Source organism: Bacillus rossius, chromosome 13 (genome assembly GCF_032445375.1).
Source record: "Bacillus rossius redtenbacheri isolate Brsri chromosome 13, Brsri_v3, whole genome shotgun sequence".
Lineage (NCBI taxonomy): Eukaryota > Metazoa > Arthropoda > Insecta > Phasmatodea > Bacillidae > Bacillus > Bacillus rossius.
The window spans coordinates 12,312,412-12,330,348 of record NC_086340.1 but is presented as its reverse complement, the minus strand read 5'-3'; the positions used below and the strand labels follow the sequence as shown (position 1 = coordinate 12,330,348).

At 36.9% G+C, this 17,937-nt stretch overlaps 1 protein-coding gene across 4 annotated transcripts in view; it reads left to right on the top strand.

The window, feature by feature from the left end:
- LOC134538248 (cilia- and flagella-associated protein 52) overlaps positions 1-17,304 on the top strand; it is a 35,608-nt gene extending 18,304 nt beyond the window's left edge. For 2 of the 4 annotated variants that reach the window (XR_010076110.1, XR_010076112.1), the window contains exons 8-14: positions 541-689; positions 1,550-1,698; positions 7,776-7,927; positions 10,327-10,564; positions 11,891-13,519; positions 14,559-14,654; positions 15,160-17,304. Coding sequence is in view for 1 of the 4 variants with exons in the window: in XM_063379399.1 (XP_063235469.1) it covers positions 541-689; positions 1,550-1,698; positions 7,776-7,927; positions 10,327-10,564; positions 11,891-12,322 (1,120 nt within the window). In the remaining 3 variants the exon portion in view is untranslated. Of the gene's footprint in view, positions 1-540; positions 690-1,549; positions 1,699-7,775; positions 7,928-10,326; positions 10,565-11,890; positions 14,336-14,558; positions 14,655-15,159 lie in introns of those variants that run through there. The other 2 variants (XR_010076111.1, XM_063379399.1) reach the window with 2 other exon arrangements.
- Positions 17,305-17,937: the final 633 nt, after the last annotated feature.

Genomic DNA, 17,937 nt, shown 5'->3' with positions numbered 1-17,937 from the left:
TTGACTGACAAATCATTACTACCAACTCTTTGGATCAGCCAAGACCCATGACAAATAGCTGGAAAGAAAATAATTTACTGCTCTCTTGAACAATTTAGTTTATGTGATATAGTGTTTTATGCCTCTGAAGTACAAATGTACAGTGGAGTCAGGCTAATCCTATCCCTGCTATCCAAAGAATCTGAGTAATCCAAATGATTTTAATATTTATTTTTGATGTCTTGATCTAATTATCAACATGTTTAGTGATTTAGTGCTTATAAAAATGTTAAAAGCTGTGTTACGTGATACCTAAATGTGTGTAGGGATGTATTTTACCACATGCTTTTGCATTATGAAAATTATTCAGTTATGGTGATCCAAACAGGTCTCTGCCCCAATTATTTTGGATTTGCTCAACTCCACTGTATAAAAATATACTTTTTAATTTCTAGTTTTACAAAGTGTGGACCTAGAGCCGTATAAGCACTATTCATAAATAGTAAATGATTTGGTGGCAAAAAAGTGAAGTTTATGAACATACATGTCTAATCTTTTCAGCAATTACCCAAAGAAGTTTTTAACCAGCAGCAAAAATGACATTCGAGTGTGGGAAACAGAAACTTCGCGGGAGCTTATCCGTATTACCGTACAAAATTTCAGTTGCACATGTGTGCGACTTACATATGATGGCAAGTCCATCGTCAGTGGTAAGTTTAAAACTGTTTTCCATACCTGTATATAAGTTTTTTTTTTCTTTTTGTTATAACATGCATTTTTTAGCAAAAATTAATTACTTTTTGGTGTAGCCTACACTTTATTTCATTGCATGGTAAGTACATGTAATGGGTTGTTGGTATTACTACATCTACAAACACAGCAGCTATGGTCTAAATGTGGAATGCCTACAATTCACTGTCCCCAAACATAACCAAAATTTTCGGCTCGCTCGTGCAACTTCGCTGTGAGAATCAAAAGCACCATTTTTTTGAGAATCCATACAGTTTCCTGATTTTAGAGTATTTCAAATGTTATTGACTTTAACCAACCAGCTACGATCATGTAGCCGTGCGAAAAACCCTACCCTTCCGGAAAAAGATAACTAACCTTTCACCTTTTCCACAGCAAAAATAATCCGTAAAAGCACGGACAAGGATTATTTGGGTGTGTGACTTTGGGTAAATGAATATACAGTAGTCAAACTAATTCGTAACTTGCATATCCGGTTAATCTGGACGGGCTCTTTTTAATTTAAAAATAATAAATAATTTTGATATCAAATATGTTTGTTTTCTTATACCTACATCAGAGTGTAGGGAAAAAATGTAAATAATTACTATAATTAAGCTGTAAGAAAAGTTATATTTATGGTAGAAAAAATCTATTATTTTTAGTTTTACCCATCTTAAACTTATATTACGTGCATATTAAGGCAAATTCCATTTAATCCGGTTGTTTTTATGATCCGGACAGGGTCTTAGTTCCGTCTAGTCCGGACTGCAGGACTGTGCGGTGTTTTGTATCTGTCAGCAGTGCAAGTGTCCCGACACGGTTTGAACTTTGTTTTGAGGCTGGAACGACGGATCCATCCGCGCCTTCACCCCGCAGACGGGCCGGCTCATCTACTTGATCCACAACGCTCACCGGAGGGGCATCTCGGCCCTGGCCGTGACGAGGCAGGGGCAGCAGCACGTGGTGACGGGAGGCTGCGACGGCCAGGTAATGAAACAAACTGCCGAACGTTCAACGTTCCTTTTAAGGCCCGTCTACAATAGCAATGTCCTAAACTGTGTCCGAAGGACACTCGTCGCTGATTGGTCCACGTGGACCCTCTGACGTCATGCGTCAAGTGGGCGAAGGTCCGAACCTACTTGGTCCGAAGACATTCGTCAATTTGAACTTTTTTTCCCAACCTGTGCACTTCGGACACAGAAAAAGAACAGAACACTCACAATATTTATTTGAATTTCCGGTTCCCGTTTGAAAACGTGGTGTTTGTTTCTGTTATTGAAGGAAATGGAATATATAATATTGAAGTCCCACAACTTTCATAAGTTCAATCTCAAACTACAAAGCATCAAAACAATAAACAAAAACATTTGGTTTGGCACATTTACTGCGCTCTGGTGACAACTTTAGAAATCAATACATTCGGACATTGGACATCGCAATTGTGGACAGGGAAGTTTTCGGTGAGACAATGTGACGTCACTCACATTCGGATAAGGACACGGACCACGCACAGGTTCGGACTATTGTAGACGGGCTCTTATGGACGGCTTTTGTATAGGGTCGCATAGGCCAGTAAATTACGTTTCTTAATCAAAAAGCCAAAAGTCAAATGTGTGATAGTTTAGTTTTATAGGCAATTTTTCAAAAGTTTTTAAATCCCAACCCTGTACAAAATTATTAGATACTGCGAATGTAAACATTTTTGCTACGGAATCAGAAATAATGCTGCTATCGATAACAATTCTAAATGAAATAAAACTTGCAATGCTTAGGGAAAAAAATTACTTGAAAGAATTCTGTGGCAAATAATCGTGAATATGGTAAATTTGACTAGTCGCAATGTAAAAATAATTATTTTGGTAATTTAACAAGTTATGTTAAAATAACATGGATAATTGAACTTGCTAAGTTAGCAAAGTAATTATTTTTACAGTGTTATTAGTCAAAGTTATCCAATTAAAATTAGTTGCCATATTAAGTGGTGCAAATAATTTTTTTTTTTTCCCAACAGTATAGAATGTTTGATTTTATTTTGAATTTTTATCTCATTGCAGAGTTATAAATAACTGCATAGCTAAAATTTTAGTCATAGTATGTAATAATTTGGTGCATGGTGGGTATTTAAAAACATTTGAAAATATTTGCTAACTTAAAAACTACAAAAATGTTTGCATTTAATTCAGAAGTGTAATTTACTGGCTTATCAATTGTTCACGGATTGACTTTGAGTTTTGGGACATATGTATCAAAGGAACCAAGGAACCTATACATAACACTGAGAAAACAGGTTGTAAAATTATAGTTTTTGTATGAAATCTAGCTAGATGGTGATTGGTTCACTGCATTGCAAATGGCAGCACAGGGTACAAGAAGCTTTGTTTCTTTATATACAAACTTTGTATCTTATGCACTTGGTGTAGGTTACTCAAAAAAATAAAAATAAATTTCGCTTGATTTGTTTTGTTTAAAAGTCGTCCATTATTGATTTAAGATGATGTGGTTTCCCTTCAAATGTTAAAACAATAAAAAAAATTACAAATTGCATGATTCTGTTTATTTTAACATAACCATGGTTAATTCTTGAGAATCTCTTAACGAAGGTTTTACTTGCGGAACTGAGATGCCTTTGGATTGGGCTGTCAATGCTCCAGACTCCATCATCCCTCGTCAACTTTAATGGTGGTCCCAGTACTAGAGAGATGTTACACCTTAATTCATTCATAATGTGTGTCAAAAATGATTTTTAAAGTCTTGTTGAGCAGAGACTAGAAAAACTTGCATTTCAGTATAGTGTCTTGCAAATAGCTGTGATTGTTATAATCAGTTTTTATATTTTTGGCAAAATTTGCAGGCAAGCAAAAATAAAAGCCAAATCCGTACCTACAAAGCCTGCTTGATTATAACTATTTTTTTAAATTGAAAGTTTGGTTTCTCCTATTATGATAGGTTATTGTATTCATACGAGTAATTTTTATACAGGACAATTTCTACTGATTTTCTTCCATATAAGCAGAAGATATATACCACATTTAATTTATTTGTAAAAGGGCAGTGAAATAAACATATTACAATTTTTTTTAGTTTAGCAGCAGGAAAATATATAAACATATTCTTCCATGTCTTTCAAGTTATCAGTGATGTGTAACATCTAACCTTGGTTACAAGCAAATTAGTGTGTTCTCATGTTGAAAATATAATATGAAACTAGGACACAACATTAACATATGAGGGGGGACAAAAAAAAAACGTACTGAGAGCGCGTTGCCTTTCGTAGATGTAGTAGAGAATTCTTCCACTAGATGGGGTTAGTAGATACCTGCACTAAACAGCTGCCCAGACGGCATCAGTTTGTAGGTTAACGTTGATCGTAGTATTGTTTTTCTCGTACTGTTCTCGTGTTCCGCCTACAAATTCATTATGGCAGATTTAAAAGAACAAAAAGTGTGTTTGAAATTTTGTTTCCTGATTGAATAATCTGCAACAAAAGCTTAACAAGTGCTTGAACGGGCTTTGAAGAAGGGTGATATGCACCCAAGTTTTCGAGTGGTTTGAGCACTTAAAAAGTGGTGAGATGAGTGTTGAAGACCATGCTTGTTCTGGGTGCCTTTTCAACATCTCAAAATGAACATGTTAAAAAAAAACCAACAAGGATAGCCGTTTCACAATCGACAAAATTTCAGAAGAAACAGGAGTGAGTTGGAGCTTATGCCAATGGATTTTGACTGAGGATTTCCAAATGAGACGTGTTGCCTCTAAAAAAATTTCCTCGCCCTCTCAAACAGGATCCAAAAAAAAAAAAATTGGATTTAATTTAAGTCAGGACTTGAAAAAAGAGATTGAAAGTAGGGGTGTGCAAATACTCGAAATTGCAAATATTTGTGCGAATAAAATATTTGATTCGATTCACATTTGAAACCAAATTAGGTATTTGAAAATTTCAAATAGTATTCGAAAGTTTTCGAATATATTAAAATATTACTTTTGTTTGACAAAACGTGTGATACAATAATATGTCGAACCTTGAGAAATAATTTTCCCGAGAGACTTAATGGAAGAAAAAAATACTGTAAGCGGACCTTTACTTACATCAAATTTTAGGTTAGGTAAATGGGCATACTGAGAACAGTTAAAGCCAATGTAGCGTGAAAATTGTCATAAATGCTTACGATTTTACTGCAAACTTTACGTGATGTGTAGCATAATTAATTTATTATATCCAGTTGTCCTTAGCACAATTTTTGGGCGAGCCATGTGCCATATAAAAGTGTAAAACTATTTAAAACAATGCCAGCGCATCAGTTTTCAATAGTAACCTTTAAAAACTAATGCACACATACTCTTTGGTCACCATTCTATTAATTTTACTAATACAAATCTAGAGAATTTTTTTTTAACGATAGAAAAGTAAACACAGCGGCCATCATGGCCAGAGAATTGTGTTGCTAGAATTGCTCCAGCGCAATCGCTTTTTAAACTACCGAAAATGTTACGTAAATAATTAGATAAAATTAAAAAGACACTATAAACAAAATTCATCAAAAATTATTTTGCCTTGACACGTTTGATTCCAAAAGACTGAGAATGGAATATTGACCATGCTTATGAGCAGTTGTAATAAACAACTCTTCGATATATCAATTGGTAATCGCTTGACTTATTTATTGCGGAAAATAAAACTGATACATCGAAGATATGTTTACTTTCATAAACCTTTTTTGCAGTTTTTAATTTTCAGTAGAAGAATTGAAGTTCAGAACGTTGTATTTCTGCTTCTGGGAACATTGTCACTTCCAAGAGGCAATGCCTCGATTCAGAACATGTAAAGGAATTAGTCTTTTTGCACTGCAATTTACGTAATGTTGATGGCAAGGTGTAGGCTTGGCTTTTGATGAAGACATTTCTATATCACTGATTGTGTTTTATTACTAAACCATTAGAAGAGAGATAAAATTTACATGTTACTTGAGTAATAAAAATGTATATAAAGCTAAAGATCATTACTCTTTTAAACAACAATTTATAATATGCCAAATGTTGACTATAATTATTCAGATTTATACTTAAAACTTAATTAGAAAATATTCGCAAATTATTCGATATTCACAAATATTTGCAATTATTTGATTCACATTTGATTTGCACTGAGAAAGTCACATTCGCAGAGCCCTAATTGAAAGTGATCCAAACTTTCTGACCAGCTATTACAATTGATGAGAGAGGTGTTACGGGTATCACCCAAATAAAACCAAGCAACCGTCAAGCCAGTGGAAGACTCCCAACTCCCCCAGTCCAAAAAGAAGGAAGACAAGTGAGGTCGAATGTTGGAAGATGATCATTGTCTTTTTTGATGTTCATGGAATTGTGCACCGGGAATTTGTTCCCCCCTGGCCAGACAGTTAACCAGCACTTTCATTTGGAAGTTTTGAGACGTTTGCGAGAGGATGTGCGGAGGAAACGCCAGAAATTTTGGTAATCGGGTGACTGATTCCTTCATCACGACAATGCCCCCGCACTCACGGCCTTATGAGTGACCCTCTATTTGGCCTTTCAGGGTGGTCTGTCGTTCCCACCCTCCGTATTTGGCAGACCTAGCCTCCTGCGACTTTTTCCTGTTCTCGGGAATGGAGAAAAATTTAAAAGTGAAGCATTTCGATGATGTGGAGGTGGTAAAAACAGCTTCACAAAGGGCACTGGAGGATATCAAAGTTCCAGAGTTGATTGAAACCGTGGGGAAAAAGACTCGACAAGTGCATCACTCATTTAATGGCAATTGGGTCCTTGGTCATAGAATTCTTCAAAATAACGCTGAGTGTGATAAAATATAAGTACAGTAAATCGTGTTTTCAACTACATTTCTGGATCCAAATCACACGTTTCCACACTCACTGCTAGTATTCCCTGCCGGAACAACGATGTTGACTATTGAATCATTTGATTTGCAGAGCGAAATTTCAAACTTATTTAATGAAATGGCTCCGATGAAAGCCTAAAAGACTTGAGAATATACTAAACCTCGACTTTGGACCTGATTTTCGACAATGAATTTTGTTAAAAAACTGCCCATCTTTTTAAAATTTGTACAAAAGTTAATACTAAAAAAGTTTCACTGTGTCTGTGTGACCTTTGGTTTGCGCCATCCACCTTATTTAGCAGCACTACACATTTCCGTGCCTTTTCTTCCATTGCATTCTCAAAATTACTCCCGCCATATACAGAGAGTGATGCTATCAAAAAAATATTAACAAGGTGTGTGAGAATGAGCCTTTAACTCCTTTGCTGTGGAAAATGGAAATGCAATTTTTACCATTAAAGTTTAGCCGTCAGCGCCAAACAATCACCAGTTGCTGCCTAAAATAACAACGTTAATATACAACCTAAATAATTCTTTTTTAGTACTTAATTACTTTTTACACCGAAGTATACAGCCCCTTACCAGTGTATAAAAGTATGAGACATGTGAATAATCAATTTATTTAAAAATTTGTTATTTTCGATGGTTCTAAGAATAACATATAAATTCACATCATTGCTTACCCTAATCATGCTCAATGTAAAAATGTGTGTTTATGTAGAAGGAAGAAAAAAAAAGCACTTGCCACTTTGAGGTTTCGATTTCACAACCGTCAACGCCAAATTAAAAACTAGGTAGTTCCGACACAGTCTGTAAAAACACGCCGTTTGAAAAAGTCAACACGAGCAATGTTCGAAGCATTCGAGATGAGTGGGATGACGTAGTTTAAAGTATTATCTTTGAAAGATTTGTGCAATGGGAGTGCATGACTTGATGTCAGTTTTTGGACATATGCCATTGCTAAGAACTTTTTCTGTTGAAGAAAAAACTATAAAAAATAAAGAAATATCCTTGTTGACAACAGCAATTTTTTGCTTAATTTTTTTTGGTCCTTTTATGGGTTTTATTTATTTATTTCTTTATTTTTAGTTTTTAATTTTTCTTCAACAGAAAAAGTTCTTAGCAATGGCGTATGTCCGAAAACTGACATCAAGTAGTTTAAAAGTGTGTCGGTGTTTCCGGCTGGCTGGCAGGCGCCCCTCGCTCGTTGCAGGTGCAAGTGTGGCGTATCTCGCCCACGTCCCAGACGCAAGTGGGCGTGCTGAAGCAGCACAAGGCACCCGTGTCGAGCCTGCACCTGGCCCACACCGACACTACGGTCGTGAGCGCCAGCACTGATGGCACGTGCATCATCTGGGACATTGTGTGAGTGACGCCCCTCTTCAGCTCATAGTCGCGTGGAGACCTCTGGAAAGATTTCAGCTTCATAACTGGAGACCGGAAAAATTCGCGAATTCATTTCGCGTCGGGCTAAAATAAAAATAGTTGTACCTCAGTGCTGCCTCTGCTATCGGCCCACAACTCAACCTAGATAATTCTGGGCCGATGAGAAACACCCGACCGAAGCTTTATCGAATCACAGGCTGCTACGTTGGGACGCCTCGCGAGACAGCAGCCAATGAGTGGGTGGCATTTTGACCGAGTGTACGTACAACTATGGTGTTCATCCTGCAGGTCATTGAACCCACAAATTATTCCTGCCCCTATTTATAATGTAAAAATCAGAGCTTTTCTATGAGAAGCAGATCTAGTTTGTACTGTGTATTTTTTTTAGTTTTGCTTATTATTTGTGAAAAATGAACCTGTGATGAAAAAAAGTTGAAAGAAAATTTTTATCATAACATTTTGGAAATTGTTAAAATGTTATCTCCGGTAAGATTCAGTCAGGCATTTTGATTTGTTTTCTGCGACATAGTAGTTTTGAATTGAAACTTTTTTTACAGCTGGTAGAGTAATGGTATCGGTGTAAAGGAAGTGCGTAGGTAACGGAGTTAACGTGCGAAATGTCGGTAACGAATATAGTTCGATGGTGCGGGGTTCAAAAATGAGTTTGAATTGAAACATCTTCACAGCCTGTTACAGATGGTGGCAGTGCATGAGTTTGTAAACTTTCCAATACTTTTGTAAACATTTAGGTACTTTCTCATACTTTAGCATACACCTATCCCTCTTTACGTAATATAAATGCGTAGAATAACATTCAACTATAAATACGTCACACCATTAATCTTTATATGCCTCCCATCGCACTTTGTATGACATATTACACCGCGTAACGGGAGATACGTGGCTATGTACTTTATCGTCAGTCTGCTGGCTGACTTGCCTGCTGGGGTGTGACCTTCAACTCACGTCGCGTATCTTTCCAAACCATCCTTTACTGACCGTGAAACCCATATAACTGTCCGTATGTTTACATTTTTTTTCCTTTTAAATTAGTGCTTTTTCACGTATCACCACCTGGTTCACACCAATCCTGTCAAGTCAATGATTATTTTATTTCATTGCAACCTTCATTTAACAACCTTTTCCATGTGAATCATCTGTTAATTTCTGTTCCGGTATCTAATGTCAAATATATTCCCGCTAGTACAACCAACAGCGTCAGACTTCTATAAACTTTTGCTAAGAGTCCTTATTTTGTACAATTGTGCGCACAGTTGACTTGCTTAGAACTAAAGTGCGACCAACATAAGTGTGGCCTTTGTGACAATCTGCGTGTAGTAATACTTCTAGTTTTGTCTCAAATACTTGAACATGATGCATTATGAGTGATCAAGCACGTACAGTTACCGGCAGCTGAATGGGCAGACATTGCTTTTGTTTGAGTGAATTTCCTGCCACTGGCTAGACTGAGTTCATGGCTCGGTCTGTGGCCAGGCGACGACGGTATGGCACGGTGGCATACGCGCAGATGTAAAAACATTTAGTCCTTTACACTCCACAGTCGCAATTTAACTTGCCATAGCTGATGTTTGTACAACAGCCGATAGCTGCGAGTGCATCTCTTTCCCCTTTGTTTGGCTAACTGTATCCCACGGCACATCTGTTGTTTAACTTTTGAAACAGACTTTGTGGCGTCTGGCACGACTTTTTTTGTTTTTGCCTGCAGAGATTTCGCGCTAACTGAAATTTACAGACGTGCTATTCAAGACTGGGGCAGTAAAATTAACATCACGCTAAATGAATCCACGCAATCTGAAAGATGTGCTAAGTGAGGGATAGGTGTACTCTTGCATGGGTACTTCTGCATGGGTATTATTTATATGTTTGTAACTCATAATTCAAAATTAAACTCTCAACTCAAGAAGTTCGATCTATTGTTAGCATTATAATATAATTTTTATAGAGATTTCTTAAAGGGCTATGTGTGTATAATATTTTAGCCATTATAAACCCATTAATTTATTCTTAGATCCCACAGAACACATGGACAGACATTAGTAACTAAAGGTAAATTTGCAATAAATGATAAAATACGTATCAATATCAGAGTACCCTAAAATTTTTTACTATCCCTGTGAAGTTTCACTACTGGCTCGCATGGTGACCATGCACACTTTTTTTTTTATATGTAAAAAAATAATCTGTGATGAAAATATATATTCTTTTTTCATTTTAGTGTTCCTGTATTTTGTATAAAAAATTTTGAACTCCTGTGAATTTCGAACGTAGTTTCGCTGAATGTTAAAAATTTACTTGAAAAATAGTGGATGTCGTTGGGATGGTTGTTGGCACGGGATGGTTGTCTGTCTTGGTTCCAGCCGCCTGACGAGGCTGCAGACTCTCTTCTCCAACACGCAGTTCATGTACGCCTGCTACAACCCGTCGGGCACGCAGGTCATTACCGTGGGCAGCAACCGCAAGATCGGCTACTGGGAGGTGTTTGACGGCTCCCTGGTCCGCGAGGTCGAGGGATCCACCTCGTCCAGCCTGAACTGCGTGGACGTGAGCTCTGACGGCCGGCTCATCGTCACCGGGGGGAACGACCAGATCGTGAAGGTAGCGTTCGTGAGAGAGAGAGTGTGCGTTCTGTGTGTCACAACCGGTGAACCAACCTTAGGACCTCTGCATATCATTGTCGTTGGGGAGGGGGGTAGGTTTCGGATAGACTGAAACTGTGTAACTTGGGCGCCCCACCACGTGTAGGGGCACGTGGACCCGGCCGTAGACTCCTGGCTCGGGGCCGTGACGTGACCCGTGTGGGGACTAGGCTCGACTCCCCCTTTTGCGCAGTAGCACTAGTGGGCTCTTAAGGCTTCCCGCACGCCTCGGGATTCACACGGCTGCTCAGTGAAACTCGCAGAAGTCTAGCGGAAGCTCTTTATTGATGTCGAGCGGCACAAGGAAATAAAACGTTACATAAGTAACTACGTGAAAAGAAAGTTACTAACTGATAACACTGAAATAACATGCCAACGGGAATATTACACCGGCTTAGAGGCTGCCCAGGTCACCTCGTGGCCTTGCCTCGAAAGTTCGTTACGTATTAAGACGAAATAAAATATCCAACTGGATTGAAATAATTATGTTAAAGAGCCAACCTCCTGGGGTAGACCTCGAGGAAAAGAAAAAGGTTTAAAAACGGATGTTACCAGATCAGTGAAACTAAAATTGAAGTCGACGAGGTGCGCGCAGGCCTTCTACCCCGGGCGGCGAACGGAATCTGACTGAGGCCAGGACATCATGGCCGCCAGGAAGCGTTAAGTTCCCGTTATGTTACCAGGTGGTAACATATTAACATGACAAACACACTTAAACCCTAATCAAAAACTGAACACAATGATTTATCATTACCAAACTTAACATATTTTTTATTTATTTGTTAAAGTTCCAAAAAAGTAGTTGCGGGTAGTTCCGGCATTGCCCGCCTGGGGCGCTGCGTCGTCCTTACTAACTAAAAACTTAAAAAAACATAAACACTTAGGAATTTAAAAATAAATGAAAATAAAAGGTTTACATTATGATTACTTATTATTTTAATTAAGTTTGTACGGGAACGTGGCACTGAAGCTACTGCCTCTTGCAGGGCCAAGATTCACACGCACACACGCACTACTTGGCAGTGGGAGGTTTGAAACAGAGGGTGGTGGTGGTGGTAGGAGAGGGAGGCGGCGACGGCGTGAGGCACATCAGGCTCAGGGGGAGGGCGTAGCCCTGGTCGACGTCAACATCTTAACAAAATAATTATGCAATTGAGGTGAATTTAGCTGCGTTTCGGGTGTTTGGCAGCGCATTGACTTGACATTGCTGTTTCGGTTTTATTGCTATGTATTCGCCACGTAATCTCTCCTCTACCCGTCACTGGTTGGATCGTCGTGCTTTCAGATGTGGAAGTACCTGGAAGGCGTGTGCACGCACGTGGGGTTGGGCCACGCCGGCATCATCACCTCCGTCTGCTTCTCCCCCGACGACCAGTTTGTGACGAGCGTGGGCTCCGACGGCGGCATATTCCGCTGGAAGAACCCCGTCTGGAAGGTGGAGGAGCCCGCCGCAGGGGACGCCGGCGTCAGCCCGCCGGCCGAGGTCTCGGCGCAGGAACCAGTGGAGCAGACGGCAGCCACCGAGCCGGTTGCCGCCGCCGACGCGGGCTGTCCGGAGTTGGCCGGCCCGGTCGGGGACGGTAACCTCGCGTCCAGAGACGAGAGGAAGAGCGCCGGAAGCTCGAGGTGTTCCATCAAGTCCTCGTCCAGCGCGAAGAGCGTGGCCAAGTCGGACAGCGGCAAGAGCCAGGCTCAGCGATGCAACTGCAAACAATAAATCCATTCCACGTGATTAAAAAAAAAAATTTCTAGTCTTCTAAGCTGTACGTACAAATTTTTCATCAGCATGTTTTTTAAAGTTTTTATAAGTTTTTACAAATGTACCGTGTATGTGATAAAATGTCTAGTACGGTGTTCCGATTTGTACATCATTTTTTGATGGGTAATATATTGAGGGTTTGTCTTTTTCTGTGTGGTTATGTGTGAAAGATACTTGGATGTATAAACATAATGCATTTGGTAAACCTCAGATTTACCTTGTGAAAACGAGATGCAGTGATGTGTAACATCAAGATGCCTAGAAATGTATGGCAGGAAAACTTATAGATTTGGTTGCATGCTGTTTTCAACACATTGATGTGATGCTCTAGAAGATTTTTTTTTAACCTGTAGATGGCATAGGGTGTGTGGCTAACTTGTTAAGACACATCTGGGTTTCTTCCTTTGGAGTTATGTCACTAGCAGTGTGTTCCAAATACTAATTAATGGACTTTTATCTAAATACCCATATCAGGAGTTTCCTCAACTATTCCTGCCGAAATGCTCCACAGAATATAGCAAGAACTATAGTATTGTCTGAACATTCTCCATGCCACTAAGTTAAAAACTTAGAGTTTACTTTGATGTGCCGAAGACTGCATGCAGCTAGCTACATTCAAGTTTACTTAACATTCACTTTTCAAGAATTCTTTATGCTAGAGAGTCCTTTAAAGACTTTACGGAAATGACATAAAATAATAGATTATGATACAGTACTAATGATTCTAAAAAATATGTGGAGAAATTTACTAATACAGGTCATTTTTAATTCAGTATGCAAAATTGTAATGGATCAACTTTGTTTTTACTGGTGGTAGAGAAACATTTAGGTAAAAGATATCATGGAAGCTGGCCAGTAAGAAATCAAATGTTTGGAATCTAGTAGTGTAGAAATTTTTTTTTATCAATAATGAGTTTTTTGTGGGAGCTAAGGTATGGTTGTGAAGAGTTCAGGTGAAGTACAGTGTAATATTAAATAAAAATAAGTGTGTGACAGAATATAAGAAAAGAAATAAGTGAGATAAATTAAGGAAGAAGAGCAAGTTTATGCAGTTGGCCTAAAGAGAGATGGTATGAGGTGAAGAGTATATGTTAGGGACCATGGAGTTAAAGCAATTTAAATGATTTGGTAGATGGCATTTCAACGTCAATGAAGGTAAGTGAGGTTAGGTATAAGGTACATTAGATATTGTTTTAATACTGCACAAGTGTTTTGAGACAAGGGAATAGGTAAGTTATGCAGCACAGATCGGAAGTGTGTTTATTCAGGAATGTTTGTTCAAGCAAAATTTTTTTTGTTTTAATTTTCATTATAGTCCGAAGTAATAACAAAGACAAAAATTAATTCAGTCTAAAATGCCAATAACTTCACTGGCTAAACGATTTGTAGCTGGTAGCGTCTAATAACTGCTGACATTCCACTTAATTATATAATGCTATAATGAAACTTATTTTTTAGAAAACTAAACAACAGGAAAAAAATGCTATAGCTTTAAAAACTTTTGAAATGAATATGGCATTCGTAGACAAAATTTTATGGTTTTTATTTTTGAACCAAACTTTTTTTAATGTTATTTTTGTATTTAACTATGAATTAAGTATAATTTACAGTTAATGTATTATCCAAGAAGTCTAGCACTTTGTTTTATAATGGTGATTTCACTGAAATTATGCATTTTTATGATAAAATAATATGTAATAAACTTTAGAGTACAGAATTACTTAGAAAAAGAAAATTGAATTAAAAGTACTTTGGTGTTTGAAAAATGTATGAGTGCCAGTTATGGGTAAATTAATTAATAGGAGATGCAAGATAAAAGTGAAGTTTTTTTTCTTATCCATTTGGTCCTTAAATTTTGGTACAGTTTCATGTCACATCCTTAATGAATGTTAAGTTAAATTTATGATCATTTTACATTCTTTGTATAATGTGATAAGTGTTGGAAAATACAGTTTCATCACAACCATAAAATATTGTTCCTATCTCTCCCCCTGAATCATTTGAATATGTAATTATTATTGAGTACCATACATCATGCTATTTTAGCATCATATGGTTTATGATGATCATGTATCCTTGCCTTTGAAGCAACAACAGCTCAACTCCAAGGCTTCACTGTTCGGCCGATGTAGAGAACTCACGTGAGCATTGCACGGTGTTTTGCAGTTGGTAGCGAAGGTCTCTGGCATTCCAGATGACGTGTGCCCGACGACAAGGTTTGCGTCAAACTCTTCCTTGCACCACATCTCTGTCACTACGTACTATCCCGTGCCTGCCCGAGGTCTCAACTGTGAGTACTTTCTTTTTTTTATGGATTGTTAATATTTTCCCATATATAGTATGTTTTTTTTTTTCATTTAAAAATGTTTTAGAGCAAATATGTTTCATGTCAATGCTTGAAAGAACATTTTCATGAGTGAGATTAAATGGTAAATTTAGAAACTTACTGTAAACGTCTTTGGTTTAATTTACTAGTTTCAACACTACACGTTGAGATTTTCATCAGCCATAGATTTTACGGTTTTATGAGAAATTTTGCTAAAACAGTGAATGCTTTCTTTTTTTTTTTTCTCTCCTGAGATTTAGTACACAAATGTTTACAGCACTTAATTAAAGTATTGCTTTTTTTTTACTTTTAAAAATTTGTGGTTTGGAGGTTTTTACATTTAGAGTTATTTTATAGTAACACACAAATATCACAGATTTTTCTCAATAGTGTACTTTATATATGACCTTTTTTGTCCCCCTGCCAAAGTTGGTACAAAACGTTTTTGCACGTTTCCTCTGTGCATTAGATGCTGGCGGCCAGCAGTCGGCAGTGAACCACTGGCATTCGAGGCACGCAGAGGAACCGTGGACACCCGCTGCAGCCTGCCTCTCCCCGTGGGAACATGTACAAGTGATATCACCACTGCTGAAGACTCTGAGTGGTGTACCGAAAAGCATTTAAGTGGGTTTTTTTATTATTGTTTTTAGTAGGTAGAGTAAAGATGTCTTTTTTGTCCTATGCATGATGATAGAACTGCAATAGTAGCAGCACACATGAGTTTTATTTATTTTTATATATATATATATATGAGATACAATATGTCAATCATTCTAATTGTACATTCTATATTAAATATGGACAGAAGGTCACAAATACTAAATAGGGTAGACTGAAAGTAGATAAAACTTTCTGTGTTGAGTGTATACACATAAACATCCTTGTTTTAGTTTATTTAAAAAACAAATAAAATAGTATTAACGTAATAAGGTTTAACTGAAGTACTACCCTCTTTTATCGCATAATCGTCGCACCTATATTTTTTGGCCGTCAAAATTGGGATAAAAAAACTTCTGGCGCAAACGTCGAATTATGTTTTTGGTCCCGCTATTAGATGCCGAGCGCTTTGTGTAGGTGTCTTTACCGTATCAAACTATGTATTTTAAAGTCAAAATCTAATGTTTATTCGGACATTACCACTTACTTAGTATTTAATAAACGGAAATACGAAGTTGTCTGACTTGTAAATTTTCTTTTAAAGACGTTTTTAAAAGTTATTTCCTTTTTCTGATTGTCTGCGTCGCCGCGGTGTACCGCTTTGTAAACATGTAACCAGTGTTAGTTGGCATCATTCATGTTTGGTTATGTTGTTTCCCGTATAGAGCGTGCGCACGTAGTCGAATATCGATATCTCGCCGATTGCATGCAACGCGGGCTCTGTCAGGTGCCGAGTTAACTACATTTGACGGCCCGCACTCTTTCATGGCAAGTTACGCGTTAGTTCACGTCAGAGGTTCAAGTGGCTTACGTTTGCGTCACAGTTTGGTTTTTCTATTTAAAGTTGAAGAAAGGTTTTTGTTTAATGAATTATTAATATAAATTGTTTGGCGTGCTCTTGTATACTCCACCTTTTTTAAATAAAAACAAAACCTGTTCATGGAAAGTAAGTTTATGAATAATTTTACCTAAACAAATTTTTTTTTTCCACATAATCGTCGCACCCCTTCTTTTCAAACTTGATTTTAGAATAAAATGTGCGACGATTATACGAGAAAACATGGTGTTGTGTACTTATTTTTGAATAAAGTAGTTTCATAAAATTTAGATGCACAAAATTTTAAATGCATAGTAGTTAACTGCATTCTGCTGATAACTTGCTGGAAAATCATTCAGGCTGTCTTGCAGCCTTGCAGCCTTGCAGCTAGAATGTTACAGAGTATTTAATATTGTTTTTTAATATTTTGTTTTATTTTAAAACGATGTTTGAATTGTTTATTTTGTTGTTTAAATTGATTACAGTGTATTATCGCAGTTAATTTAGGATCTAAAAATTTTGAGAAAAAATCTCGCAAATGTGGCATGATGTTTTTGGTCCTGCTGTTAGATTCTTGGCTCTGTGTCTAGGTTATAAACATGACAGGATAAAGCACGGGTGAACAACATTTGGTTTTCAAGTTGCTTTCGGACACTTTTTTAGTTATGATGGGAAAATATAGTATTACAATTAAAATGAACTGCCATAATATGGTCAATGTTTTAAGTCTAGCCATTTGCTCAATATATGTTATTTTTCCCATGTAAAATGCAGACAAAGTTTTTTTCCATATAAAATTATGTATTTTAAAGTTTAAATCTATAATTAGTTATGCTTTCCAGCTCATGTTAGGTTTACAGTTTTTTCTCTATTTGATAAAGTAAATAAGTCTTTGTTGCATCCTTTTTTTATACTTGCAATATGTATTGTTTTTGATTGTTTCAAATGTGATGTTAATCTAAAATGTTTAAAGATTATGCAATGAAACACTGTGGTAAAGACTAAAGAGAAATGATTCTAACATGTGTGGACAGCCAAGCATTGAATGTTTGTTTTCATTAAGAATGTTAGGTGACCCTTGAGTACTTTTTGATGAACATAAAAAAAATTTTTTGTGAAACATGTAACAAACAACTTGTAAATAAAGTTACTTTGTATATGATATAAATTTTTTTGAACAGGAAACTTGATTTGTCTTATAACTTCCCTGGTTAAGAATATTCTATTGTACATAACTAGGAATGAAAAATTTTGGTGTTGGACTTAGGGCAATATTTTAGGTGGAATTTAAGGATTTTTTCCTTGAATATTTGTGTATTTTCAGTGAAAACAATTTATATTTCACCCAAATTTCAATTTACTAAATCTTTACTAAATCTAATTGAAAAACATTTTCGAAAATCTTATTTTGTATGGATTTCAAAAGATTAATTGTTTATGTAATATTTATTCACTTATTGTACAATATTACTATACATTTTATCCAAACCAGCACAGTGGTAAGACAAAATATAGTTAAAACAGTAATTATGACGGTTTAACAATACAAATATGTGACTCACTGAGAAAACACTAGAAACCTTTCATAGTGTATACACTAATATTGCTGACTTGGGCAAATATATTGCACAATGGGAACAAAACTACACTAAATGTACAAATATTTCCCCAAAATTGCTCTAAATTATCGCCCTAAGTCCAACATCAAAAAAATTGTTTTCTAGTTTAATGATGGAATAAAATACAAACATGGTAATAAAAAATCTGACAGCT